Source organism: Saimiri boliviensis, chromosome 2 (assembly GCF_048565385.1).
Source record: "Saimiri boliviensis isolate mSaiBol1 chromosome 2, mSaiBol1.pri, whole genome shotgun sequence".
Taxonomy (NCBI): Eukaryota; Metazoa; Chordata; class Mammalia; order Primates; family Cebidae; genus Saimiri; species Saimiri boliviensis.
Window position 1 is genome coordinate 157390619 of NC_133450.1, and position 14488 is coordinate 157405106.

The 14488-nt window shown below is 34.9% G+C and overlaps 1 protein-coding gene across 9 annotated transcripts in view; it reads right to left on the minus strand.

Moving 5' to 3' along the window:
• The window catches only part of RFX3 (regulatory factor X3), a 294672-nt gene that overhangs the window by 100664 nt on the left and 179520 nt on the right, over positions 1-14488 (minus strand). For all 9 annotated transcript variants that reach the window (XM_074394749.1, XM_074394751.1, XM_074394752.1 and 6 more), the window contains one exon: positions 3386-3644. In XM_074394749.1, the coding sequence (XP_074250850.1) occupies positions 3386-3644 (259 nt within the window). The remainder of the gene's footprint in view (positions 1-3385; positions 3645-14488) is intronic.

Sequence of the window (14488 nt, forward strand, 5' to 3'; positions counted from 1 at the left end):
CCAAACATAGCTAGTTTTACATCAACTGAATTAACTGACTATGCATTCCACTTACTGATAGCGCCTTAAAGAATGACTCAACTATTTCTCAGTCACGAAATTTGGCCACAGTTCAGGCTAATCTTGCTCAGTAAATTGCATCAGTCATTCTATAGGTTATAGGTTGAACACTAAAGAACAGTTAGAAAAACTGAACATATATGGTACAGATGGGCTCAATGTTTGGAAATAAATGACTTGAGTCCTGACCAGCAAACTGTAAAAGATTGTGCTCATATACAATCTAATGATATGGCATCTCAAAAAAAAAAAAAAAAAATCCTTGGTTTTTAGGAGTTAAAACAACCAAAAATCTATGGTTAGCATTTTTAACATTTGGCAAGAGGTGGATGATATGATATCTTAAATAGGTTTCAAGGCACTTAAACTTTGTTAATTTTACTAAAGTAACAGATGTGAAATTGTAAACTGAGAATCACAACCTCATTGTGAGTCAAGCAGATCTTCAGTACAATTGAGAAAGGCATTTAAATCAAATATACTTTTCAATAATAAATTCAAGGTAATACAATAAACACTAGCAGAAGTATATTTAGACAAGTACTGCACTATCAATCAATAAGGGATTTGGAAGATCACCTTGTGATTTTTTCCATACGAAAGTTACCCTGTTTTTTTTTTAACTTTTATACTCCTTTTGTTAAAAAGGAAAATTTTCTTATAAAAAAGAAAGCAAAGCAAAAAAAAAAAAAAAAGAAAAAATCACCTTAGAATTTTTATCCTTAACAAAAATTAACAAAACAACCTCAAATATGATTATTTTTAGTATAAAATTAATATATATAATTGATATTACAAATTGGTGTTTTGTAAAAGTTTTCAACTATTCCCAATTTTTATAATTCAGTTATTTCATGTATCTAATTTACCAATTAATATAATAAAAATCACACATCGAATTTGTATAATGGATAACTTAAGAAGTAATGCCACCTTTCATACCTACATAGAAAACCAAAGTGTATCCCTTAACCACCCCCGCCAAAAAATTGAAGAAGAATAATCAAACTATAAAAGTTAGCAATGCAACTGTATTTACACGAGCTGGAATAAACAATTTGGTTTATTTAGTGAGAGAGCAAGTAAATTTAGTATACCCACATCCAGTTGATGAGGATGTTAAACAGGTATCAGAATCAGCGTGAAGGCAAGTAGGAATGCCTAGAGAAGGTGAGGTAGGAAATGAATGGGATTTCAAAGGATGGTATGTTAGGATAAATGCGGGTAGATGAAATGAAAGTGAGAAACTGTTTTTCAGTTTTCCTAAGGCCTTGTTAAATGGTGAGTATTTTCTTTTCACTGGAAATGATTTTCTAGGTGGCCTGTAGGAGGAGTGCTATATACTACTGCCACCCTTTTCTACTTCTTTTCTTTTTATGTTGAAAATAGTTATTTTTTATATCTAGAATATTTTATATATTTTTAAAATAAATCTTATGATTGTAAAGCTAGGAGGAAATTAGAAAATCATTTAGTCTAACCCCTTATTTTAGTGATAGGGGAACTAAGATCCAGAGAAGCTATGGTTTATTAGTAGCAATTCCCTTGTTTCTAATCAAACATAAATGTACTGGTGTGACTAAAAGGTTTAAAAAACTGTATTTAATATTATTAAAAGCAAGAGACAACAAATACACATAGAAAATGCTCCAGAATTACAAAAAAAACATTATCAAAAGAAACTCTCCACTCAGACCAGCTAGTCATCTGTTCTGATGCTAGCAACAAATAGTGAATTAAAATAAAGTTTGTAAAAAAATAAAGGAAAAGGCACTGAATGATGAAAGTATGAACACATGAATTTACTGCAAATACACAAAGTATATACAAAGTACTTACCAAGTATATATAGTATCCTGGAGAAACTCCATAAAATGAGAAATATAAAGCTTCTCATATTACTATTTTCTCCTCAATTTATTTCTATCTCTATTTCATTGCAAGAATAAACTATACGATGAGATAATAAAATGGGATACATCTCCTTAATTCAAATCCCCAGCACCCTTTTATATGTAATAACTAGAAAATCTATTTCATTGGGGCTTTAGTTATGTGGTTCTAAATGGACCACTCTCATATGCTTAGTTAAGGTGAAAAACAGAAGTTCAGGTTACAGAGTTTGATGCTATAAAATTCTGCATAACTTTCCATGACTATTACTATTACATCATTTCAGTACATTAAAATACATTGTTCTGGACAGTGACTCACATACCTGTAATTCCAGCACTGTGGGAGGCCGAGGAAGGTGGATCACCTGAGGTCAGGAGTTTGATACCAGCCTGGCCAACATGGTGAAACTCCATCTCTACTAAAAAAATACAAAAATTAGCCGGGCATGGTGGCATGTGCCTGTAGTCCCAGCTACTTGGAAGGCTGAGGCAGGACAATCACTTGAACCCGGAAGGTAGAGGCTGCAGTGAGGTGAGATTGTGCTATTGTTCTCCAGCCTGGGCAAGAGAGCGAGTCTCTGCCTCAAAAAACAAAAACAAACAGACAAAACCCTACCATTGTGTTAAAATAAATATATCCATTAAATATAACTTAAATATATATGTTCCTAAGATACTATTTGCTCATATCTATGATCAGAGCCAACACAAATATTTTTCATCTAAATAACCTATATTAATACTTCTTAAAGTATCTCTCTGGTGGAATGCAACATGAATTTACATAGGGCACATGGGTAAACATTTTTAATTTTACTATTTAAATACTGACTCCAATATGTATTAGGAAAAATTACACATGATTTTCTATATTAAAAGTGAGTCAACTTAGAAAACATTAAGTAAATAACAATACAGGTAGCATGAGAATATGGCAAAACATGTATGTCTAAGGTTTGGGAAATGCTGCCTTACATAACGTAACTTCTCTGGAATGAGCTAGCATAAATATTATTGTTGAAAGATGTGAAAATTCCAAACTAAATTATATTTTATCCTCTTTATTACTGCTTAGCTTTGATCTCATAAAGTAAGCATAAGAAGAAAGTAAGTTCTTTCCATAGAAATTTAAGGTATTTTACTGACAGAAGACAGCTTATTAAAACCAGCAGTTTAATGAGTAAAAATCACCTCTCTAACTTGCCAGTAAAATTAAAAACTCTAATTCACCTTATTAGAGGGCATACGTATCAGTAACATTCTGCATAATACTACATATACTACATTCTGCAAACTATCACAGTACTAAAACTGTCTAACACATACTTGCCCCAGTCCCATCTGTGTTGTTCTTTTCCCTCTATAAAAGGAAATGTTCATTAGAGACTACTAGAAAGCTAAATTAAACTACTAAAAACTCAAATACTTACTGTCGCTGGGGAGGCCCGAGTTGTGTGTGTCACTGAGTGACCAGAATTCTCCATTGAATTGCCGATCAGATAGGTTCCTCCAGAGCTGCTGATGAGTTGTCCTCCTGTGACGCCCATCTGAATCCCACCAGTGCCCACCATACTGTGGGATGAGACCACAGTAGTCACCTGTGCGGAACTACCTTGAGTATCAAAGTAATTCCCTCCAGTGTTTTGGCTGTACATCTGCGTCTCTGTGTAAGGATAAGTTGTTGTTCGGCTTTAGAAGAAGAAGAAAAAGAAAAAAAGAAACTTAACTAGCTTATTTATGTCACCTTATTAAATTTTTTTCTAATATTGAATGTAATTGAAATATATTTGTTGGCTTAGCCTTTGGAACATGGCAAGTTTTGCATTTTGTACAAAACTTCATTCCCAGAAACAGTTGGAATTACTTTTCAAATTAAGAGTCCAATCATTTAAGTAAGTACCTCAACTAGTTTCTGTACTTTAGAGCTTTTGTCCCCTCCTGGTGCCTACCTCCAGCAAATAAATAAGCTCAGGTCTCTTCCCTCCAAGAAAGCTTGCCCAGCAACTTCTTCAATTGCTTAAAAAATCTACTACAAATCCCAGTTTTAGGAAAGTTGGGACCTGGAACAAGTAGGAGCAGTGTGAGTAGTGGACTTAGCTCCTACTTAGCTAATACTCAGACTATTTCACATTCCTGGGTGACTCCCAATAAACCTCCATGATTAAAGTAGCTTGCACGGATCTCTTTCTTACCTCCATAAAGATCTTGAGCAAACAGTTCACCCACCTTAGACCCTAAGTCCCTTGCTCATATCTCTCTTTCTGTTCACACTTAAGTTCCTCCTTCATAAGACGACTATTCTAACTCCTCAAGTCCTCACTTTCCATTTTCCAACAACTACAGTAAAGCTTCTGCCCTTAGCCTTTCATAAGAACTGCTTTTAATAAGGTCACTTGTGAGCACATCTAAATACCAAGCTAAAGGCTCCTGCCAGTCCTTATCTCTTGTGACCTATCTGCAGTATGATACTGGGGACCACTCCATGTTGCCCTTTCTCTCCTCTTTCTCTTCTGATTATGCTCATTTGATTGATCTGTTTTTCATTTTCAATTGACTATAATCTAAATTTTGAGAGGATTTCTTTAAACATTTTATTTTGAAACACTAAGTTCTCAAGAAGTTATAAAAATATATATAGAACATATTTTATTTTAAACATTCAAATACGAAATTGAAATTCCCAGTTCTTTTACAATTATCTTCAATGCCACCTCGCAGAACCAGCTATTCCTGAGAGTTTGGTGTTTTCAGACATATCCTATATGTATCTTAAGGCCTAGATACCTTAACCTCTTTTGTCCCTTAGTGTGTATGACCCTTCTTTTCCACTGTTTGCTTTTTTACCATAACCTCTCAAGAGACTTTTGGAGTCTCCAATTTTTCTAGCACATCAAATATTAGTATTTTCTGAGGTTTCCATTTTGAGCTCTTATTTTTATTTAGATCAAAGACCTTTACCACATACAGTATTTGTATAACCATATACATGCTTTTAGTAAACAATCTTACATAAGTTGGCATCACTGCTTTCTTTACTTCCTAGTTATACTTTAAGAATATCAAATCTGGGTTTCTAACAGCCAACTGGTCATCACTACTCAGAACTCCTTTGAAATATGGGAGCCTGTGTAAAATTTAACGTATGATGAGATTCCTTCCCGTCTTATTCTTTCTTCCACACCCCTGCTTCTCAGTAGAGGGCAGCATCACTATCTTCAACTTTGGAAATTATTGCTTACTCTTCCCTCTGACTGACAGAAGTTGCCGAGTCTGTCAATTTTATCTTCTAAATAATTTTCCAATTCTCCTTTCCTTTATCATGCACACTACCTTAATTCAAATGTTTTCTATTATACAGGCTGAGAATACCTTATCAACAATGCTTGGGGCCACAAGTGTTTAGGATTTTGGATATTTTCAGATTTTGGAAATATTTTCATATATAAAATGAGAGATCTTGGGGTTAGGATCCATATCTAAACATGAAATTCACTTATGTTTCGTAAACACCTTATACGCATAGCCTGAAGGTAATTTTATAAAATATTTTAAGTACTTTTGTGCATGACACAGTTTCTATATGCTAAACCAGGCATCCCCAAACTACGGCCCGCAGGCCACATGTGGCCCCCGAGGCCATTTATCCGGCCCCCCAGCGCACTTCAGGAAGGGGCACCTCTTTCATTGGTGGTCAGTGAGAGGAGCACAGTATGTGGCGGCCCTCCAACGGTCTGAGGGACAGTAAACTGGCCCCCTGTGTAAAAAGTTTGGGGACGCCTGTGTTAAACCATCAGAAAGCAAAGATGTCACTATCGCATGTTAGTGCTCAAAGTTTCAAATTTTGGAGCATTTCAGATTTCAGATTTTGCATCAGGGATGTTCAACCTGTAACTGCCTTCGAATTGATTTTCCCTTCTCTAATCAGGTGCTCTTGGCGATCTATCTCCAACTCTGCTGCCAGGAGAATTTTCTATAATGCAAATATAAAAATAAAACTTCGCTTAAAAACCTTTCCATGATTCTCTCTTGCCCTCAGAAAAAGTTCAAAACTTTTGTCCACCTGACAAAAATCATCAGAGGCTCATGCCTACATAATGTCCAGACTTGTTAGCCATGTTATCAAATGCTCTCTCCACTCACATCATATCAACCATTTTGCTGGTCCCGCTAAAGTGCCGTTTTCTCTTGCCTCTCTGCTTCACTACAAGTATTCCTCTGCCTGAAAGTCCTTTTCATTTTTTTCCACCTCCCTTCCTTTGTCCTAATCATCCTTAAACTCTCAGCAGAAGCTCCTTATTTCAAAATTACTTCCTGCATCCTTTGCCCTCTATGGCCACTCCTCACAGTGCTGTTATGTTTTAAGCTCTGTACTTTTCCAATCCTTTGAATTACTGAAACATAGCTCTCGATGTGTTGCTAATTTCTCCATGTCTTTGTACTCCCATCAGTAATCTCGACACTTAACACAGTTGCTGGTACATAGCAGGCACACTAAGTAGTCAGCAAATAAAGATATTTACAAGTACATTAGACATAATAGCCAGTTTCATAAATTTCTGTATCATAAATCTTTTATTTTCTTAAAACATGAGAAATTATGCTAAACTACTCCAAGATTTGTTTAATTTAAAACAAGTACTATTAACCCATTATAAATTATGCTTATAATTTATAATATATATTAGTAAAAAAATTATAGTATTCTGAAAGCATTTCAGACTGGGTAAAGGGCCCTTTCCAGAAAGAGCTATAGCAAATCCAGGTAAAAATATTAGTTTGGGGTGATGATAGAAACAACTTCGTAGAAATTTTCTTTTTTACACATAGGAAAATATCATTTAAAATACACATACTATTCTTCTCATCATTGTTGTATTTCCCAACTGGAAATCTCATTTATTTCTCTATTTACATATTTATTTAATGAAATAAAATAGCCATTTTGATTTCAAATTTGGATAAAAAGAGAAATGAAGTCATTTTAATTTCTGTCTACTGAATATGACAGTGGCCCCACTTAACTGTGCTTAAAATAACACAATCTGATGTTGGCATTTAAGTATAGTCAAGTAAGTTGTAGAAATAGATATAGGACAATAAATACTTTGACAGATGCCGGACATGGTGCCCCTTTCCTTTTCATCACCCAAGCAGGATGATTCAGGAAGCCTCCTACTAGAAAGTAGATTTCTCAAATAAAACATAACAATAGCAAAATATAGCTAATATTTACTGTCCATTGACTATGCAGCAGGCACTATTCTATGTGCTTTTTAGGCATTAACTCATTAAACTTTCATTATAACTCTAATAGGTAGGTGTTGTTATATTAATAATTCCTATTTTACATATAAGGTGAATAACTTAAGTTTGGATTGATTAAATAACTTAGTCCAAAGCACAGAGCTGATACATCATGGATTTGGAATCTAAACTCAATCTATATTCTCAACTATTACGTCACAAAAAAGAACATAACTTTTTATATCTGTCAACGATACATGTCAACAACTACTAAGAAATAGCCTAACAAGTGGAATAGGGACTATATGACCTTCCTGTTGCTATGTGAGATTTCCTTACAGCTTACCTTACTATCTTCTAGGAGTACACTATTATCCATTATTACCAAGAACGAGGCCTGTTGACTATGTACTTGCAATTGTAAAGAGGAGGCCATGGAAAAAGCGGGGCCATTTCTGAAGATACTTAACCACTGCAGCTTTTGGGCCTGCCCTCTTTTATCATTATAGTCAGTAAAGAACAATAATGCAAATAAATGCATCACAGATATATACAATCTCTATACAGCCCTCAATGTCAGTTCATAAACTAGAAAATGGCCAAAGAACAGAAGAAGGGAGAAAGTCACTAAACAGTATACCTAATCCATAAACTATCCCCATTACTCCATCATGGAACTGTGAAGGCTTGTCTACTATATAAATACACATTGGGGTAAAGAGTGGTGATTTTTAAGGAAAAAAAACTATACAATTATATTAAGGAATAAAGTGTGATAAATTCTCTGAATTTGGCTTTGACAAAAATATACTTGCAGTTGGAAACAAAGGAGACTTTCAAACACCGGATTGAGTAACAGAAGTAGATTATCTTTAGCTGGGCCAGGTATAGTAGCTCACGCCTGTAATCCCAGCACTTTGGGAGCCTGAGGTGGGCGGATCACCTGAGGTCAGAAGTTCAATATTCGCCTAGACAACATAGTGAAACCCCGTCTCTACTAAAAAAGTACAAAAAATCAGCCAGGCGTGGTGGCACACACCTGTAATCCCAGCTACTTGGGAAGCTGAGGCAGGAGAATCACTTGAACCCAGGAGGCAGAGGTTACAGTGAGCCAAGATCATGCCACTGTACTCCAGCCTAGGTGACAGACTGTGACTGTATCTCAAAAAAATAATAATAAAATAATAATATATTTAGCCATTGTCCCTTAAAGGTAAGAAGGCAAGCATGAACCCCCTTGTTGGATTCCCTGGAGCCACAGCCAGAGTCATGCGCAAGTAACCAGTAACTCGTAAAGGTTTTTTCCATGTCTAAATACTTTAAGCTCCTGAATAAATACTTAAGAATTTATTTTAAAAAAGAAGCACCAACAGCAAAAATAAACAATTCTTTTTTAGGTACTAGAAATAGACTCTCTAATTCTGATATTTCAGATCAGCTCATCTTTCATATTTTATACTGAATATATTCTTCAGATGAGTTACTGCTTGCACACTATTTTCTCTAGAAATTTCCTAAACATATGTTCAAGAAAACGACTCAATTTTTGGCATATCAGATTGAAAGCAGCTAACTATTTCTGGACTGTACATTCCGGAAATAGATAAATCCCCAAGCAATTCTGTGCCCATTTAAAAGATATTGCTGTGTTCATTTTGTTTGTTCTGTATTGATTACCATAGACTAAGTCATGAAAATAATGTCATATTATTTCTATAGCAGAGGAGAAATCTTTCCATTGTTCTGCATATGTATCCAGTAATGAATGTGAACACATCGATATGTCTATACTTGCCAACAGAAGCTTCTTCATAGCTGACTCTATTATAGGGTTCTATGTAAATGTCAGGACTCTGATTCACTGAATTCAGTAATTTAGTGCTGTTTGTTTCCCATCATGCCTTAGCATATACCTCGGCTAAGGTTGACCCTGAATATTCCCTTACATATTCACTTGGATGATCATGACAATTTATGTTAGCTATAACCAATTTTTCTGTTTTCTTTATCTTCAGGTGTCTTATCTATAATTTCAGATAATCAGTATCTCTAAATTATGTGCTTTCATATCTTACCAAGATTTTGAATATCCTCCAACCAATAAGCTTGTCACTATAAAATCAAGCATTGGCATGGAAGTGATAAATTAAGGAAATAAAATAGCTTGTAAATCTCATACCATAAATTGTATTATAAAGATAGAATATAGATATGGTGACCATTACCTTGCATGGGTACATTTTATTGCTTTTAGGCTACTCTGCGTACATTCTTTTAACAAATATTTAATAAGCATCTATTCTGGTACATAGAATAAAAGCAACAATGCAGACCTGATCTCTACTATTATCAGGCCTGCATAACACAAGGAATAAGTGGGCAAAAATAAGAAACGAAAGAGGACAGTTACAAGTTTTCCTCATTCCTATGAAAGCAAAAACATACAGTAAAAAAGCAGAATAAATGAGAGAGAGCATATTAGATAGGACAGTCAAGAAATGTTATCCCTGAAAGCCAGAGTTTTTTTAGATTGAAACTAAACGATGAAAAGTAGTTAGCCCTATGGAAAATAGGAATAATAATATATTAGGAAGAGAGTACAAAAACTCACAACATAGCACAAAACATAGGAAAGATCCTGATATTTAGAAAGAAATTAAAAGTCTGGAATATTTTAGATATAACAAATGAGAAAGCTGTCAGAAAGAAATAAGGTTAAAGTAGGTAAAAACTAAACATGCATGTAATGTAAACAATTTTCTTCACTGCAGGCCATGATCCACTAGTGGGTCATAAAATTAATTTTAATAGGTCACAACAGCATTAAAAAAAGGGACTGGACTAGACTAGAAAACATCAGTGCTTATTACACTTAATGAGAATAAGAATTATTTTTAGATATTTTGTTCTATCATATAGAGAATATATACATAAATGACGTATGTGTGAATGTCTGGGTGTGTATGTGTGTACTTACCAGAGTAGGAAATACATGCCTTTCGCATAGTAGATGATAGTTTTAAAAGCTTAAAAGCCACTGTTACAGACTATTGTAAGAAGTCGGATTTTGATTTGGGCTGGGATAAGAGTAAAGGCCTTACGGGTAGGGGAAGGTAGGGCAACGTTCTAGCCAGAGCGACAACCTGAACAAAGGCCTGAGGCCAGAGAGGTAAAGGTACACCATGAGAAAATGGAGTGGTAATCAGGGCCCATGGCTGTGATGGGCCACAGAACCTGCAAATTAGATACAACAGTAGGAGGTGATCTTATTGGAAGCTTGCTCAGTGTAGTGAGAGCATTATATGTCTGATGGAACTAGACTGAGGAAATAACTAAAGGCAGCCAGAATGAGCAACTTTTTAGTATCTTAGAAAAGTCTGAGAGCACAAGAAGTGCATTTGGAAACCAGGGATGAATGTTTTTAAGAGTCAAGGGATAAATTATCTTCCTTAATCTACATGAAGTTAATCATAGAGGTTAGAAGTTGTTGCCCCACTTTTATAGATGGAGAAAGTAAAATGTGAGGAGGCAAGAGCACTTGCTCTGAGTATGACACTGATAGTGAAATGATGAAGGAAGACTAGAACTCTGGTCTGGATATCTCCCAGTGCAGTGCTCTTTCTGTTATGCTGCCTCTGTTTCAAATGTGTGCACACTACCAAACACATTGGATTTAAAGAGGAATGACAAATTAAAATTTTCTTAGAAAACTTGCTATATGATTGAGGAAAGTAGGCATATGTTTTGGAGCAGGGTAAAAACTGGCCCTACACTTTTTTGTTTTTGTTTTTATTTCTAAAAACTTGGAGGCGAAAGTAATTTTCAGTTTTTGGAGAAATCCAGTAAAGATTTTATTTCTCGCTGTAGAATTTTACTTTTATTTTTATTTTTTTCCCAGAAAATTTCCCATGAACTCACACATTCCTTACCAAAAAGAATTGGCCAGAAAAATTATTTCAGTCAATATTCAAACAATAAAGAAAGGGTGAACACTCTTTTCTTCTCATTATTTAATGACTTTTTGAATTATTTTCAAGTCCAGTGGTCCATAGACTCTTTTCCAATTAAATTTGTATATTAACCTTAAAGTGTCAAATGGATAAAAGTGGAACATGCCCCAGTTGAAGGGGAACACAGATAATGGAGCAGGGTCGGTTTCTGTCCTTCCCTCCCAGTACAACCACCTCTGAGCCTCTCCTCCACCCTACAACTCCAGGGCTCCACAGAACACAGACAACTCATGATTAATTGACTTATTAACTGTCAGTTCACAGTGGCAGTGGGGCCAGGATCCAAGATCAGTATCCAGGGGTAGCACTGGCAAACAGGGTGTGAGATGGCTGTGGAAGTGTGGTGTCTGTACCGCACTGTCTCTGCGCTATGGTTTTGTGCATGGTCTGACTGCTGCCTGACATCATTTGTGCCTGCCTTTTTCCAGCTTGATTCTCCAGACTTCCTGGAAATTCTGTGAGTCACAAATATCTTTCAATAAATTCCTTGTCTTAAATAGGCCAGAGTTTGTTTCTGTTGCTTGAAACCAAGAACCTCTGCCTTAAACAGTTTCAAATTATGTTTTTACATGGGCCACCAAAGCCCTGAAAAGAAGTTGCTACATTATTTGGAACCTTCAACAAATAAAATATCTGGCTGACCAGGATGCACTACTTTTTTTGAGTTTCAAAACAATATTCTCGAGTGCTCCACATTAGACTGAAGGCAAAGGATACACCAGAAAGATCACATGTCTATTTTCTGGAAGACACCAAAAGGAAAACAGCACTTCGGAAAGGAATTTAAGTGACCTGATATTTAACCTCTCCTTCTTACATAAGAATTAAAAGACAGTAGATTAAATATAAAGCAATAAACACTACTATCCCGAATAAAACATTTGCTTTCACTTATATTCAAAAGACATACTTGTTTCTTCTAACTTCAATTGCTATAAAAAAAAAAAGTAAAAAATAAAAAGCCTTCATTGAGCTGTTGCTATACCTACTGGGGAAGAAATGCAAGAATAAATGTTAAAAGTCAGTAATACTTCTTGTAATAACTCACTGAGTTTTCTCCTTCATGTGTAGTATTTTCATTACTATATATGTTGATAATGTAGAGTATTGGAATCATAATTTTATACCATTCTATGATTATTTTGTAAGAATCTGCACATCTTTACTTAGCATTTAAATTCTTTATTTCTGTATGGTTCTCACACCTAAGTGTGCATCAGAATCACCTGGAGTGCCTGTTGCATCACAGAGACCTTTGTCCCACCCGCAAAGTTCCTCATTCTGTAGAACTGGCCTGGGCACCAAAAACTGGCATTTCTAACAAGTTGTCAGGTGATGTGAATGCTGCTGGTCTGGGGAATATGCTTTGAGAACTATTGCACTAGAGGATACTACAATTATGAAACCTGATTTTTACAGGAATGAAAGGAAAAAGCCTTTTAAAAATTCTTTTAGCCTATTTGAGTTAAAAAAACAAAAACAAAAACAAAGTTTACTGTTACAAAAGGGAATTTTATATTCTTTGGCACTTGCTCATGATACCATGACCAAAAGTTCCAGTGCTATAATGGTTTTTGAAGCATACTGAAAAGAAATACATAGTAAATATATGAGTTACCTGCCCCGACAAAATAAGTCAGGGAAATGAATATGGACCTAAATTCATTTTAGCAGAAATGGCATTATAAAAGATTTGATTTGAAGTCACTGATAAAAATTTATAAACAAGAAAAAGTGAGTAACCATATACATGTCATAAGTCTCAAAAGTTTTTCACCAGAGGAAAAAAACCAACAAAACAAATAAAGCTGTGTGAATGGCACATCAGCAGCATCTCAATTCAGTTTCATTCATTTTTCCTTGGTACTTAAAGACACCAAATAGTCAGCTCCTGTCTCACCTACCATTAAATGTTAACCTTCTTTAATTCATTCAACAAATATAGACTGAGCACCTATCAGTGGCCATTGTTCTAGGAATTAGAGAGAGAATAAGGTGCCCTTCGATAGTCTTTTCCACATAAGGGCAGTCCTCTCTTCAAGAGAAATCTAAGTAGCAAGTAGATTCACAAACTAACTCCTGTACCAGTCAGAATGTGTCATACATCAGCAGAAGCATAAATGAAGAAAGTGCCCCTCCATCTCAATTACAGAATTTCATATACCCATTTTTTTTAAGGAGAGAGCATTTGAATAAGAAGAAGAAAGCATAATCTCACCTGCAAAGACTGAAATTTAATATTTTACTTACAGAGGAAGAAAAGGGATCGAAGACTATCCCTTTTAAGGTTCCTTATTAATCATTTAAACCTTATGGAAAAATAATTAAATGACTTCAAAAATGCATTAATATATGATTTTCAAGAGATGACTACAGGTATATATTTTTAAAATGCATTTTTAATTAATGTCAATATATATTAGTGTATCATTTCCCAAAGCATACCATGTGATTTTATTAGATATTATTCAGATAAGTGTTCTGTGGTTCTATGCATTGCTATAGGACTTTTCAGAGCTTTTAAAAGGGTAACAGGAATTGAGGGTTCTCAAGAGAAAGGGAATCACACAGCGTTTCCCTGCTCATGTAACCACAGAACTCTCATGGGACTAACGCATAATGGATCATGGTATGAGAATTTATGTATTGGAGTTGAGAAACCTATAATCTAAACAGGAAGACTACTAGAACAGATATCCATATTATGAATAGTTCTGCATTTTAAAACACTGATTGTAAACAGTGGGCAAGCTTCAAAGAGTGGTTTATATAAGAAAATCCTTTAAAATAAGATTTCTTAATGTGACCATAATACAGCATGATGTCTTTATTTCCATTTTGACTAGCATAATGTAGGAGCAAGTGGGGGAAGTATGAGTCAAAAAAGAGTGGGGGAAGAAAAAAATCATTTTATTTTTAAAAAGTTATTTCTTAGCTACACCAAGAAATTTCCATTGAAATGAACTCCCTCTCTACATGGTATGCAATGTTTCCCAGAAGCTTTAATCATAGTATTCTAAATGATTAAATATCATAAATAGTAAGAATTTATAGAAATAAAGATAATGATCAAGGCTTTGGGAAAATTTTGGAAAAACTACTGCAAGGAAATACACAATGATGTAGCATCAGTTCCTACAGAAGCAAGAATAAAATAAACAGGGGCAAAAGTGTTTTTGCAAAAACTACTTTTTTCTCCCTTAAGCAAGAAACTACTCTATTCCAACATCCAGCACTGTAAAGCAGTCTCAGTTGTTTAATTGAAATGTATACTCACTC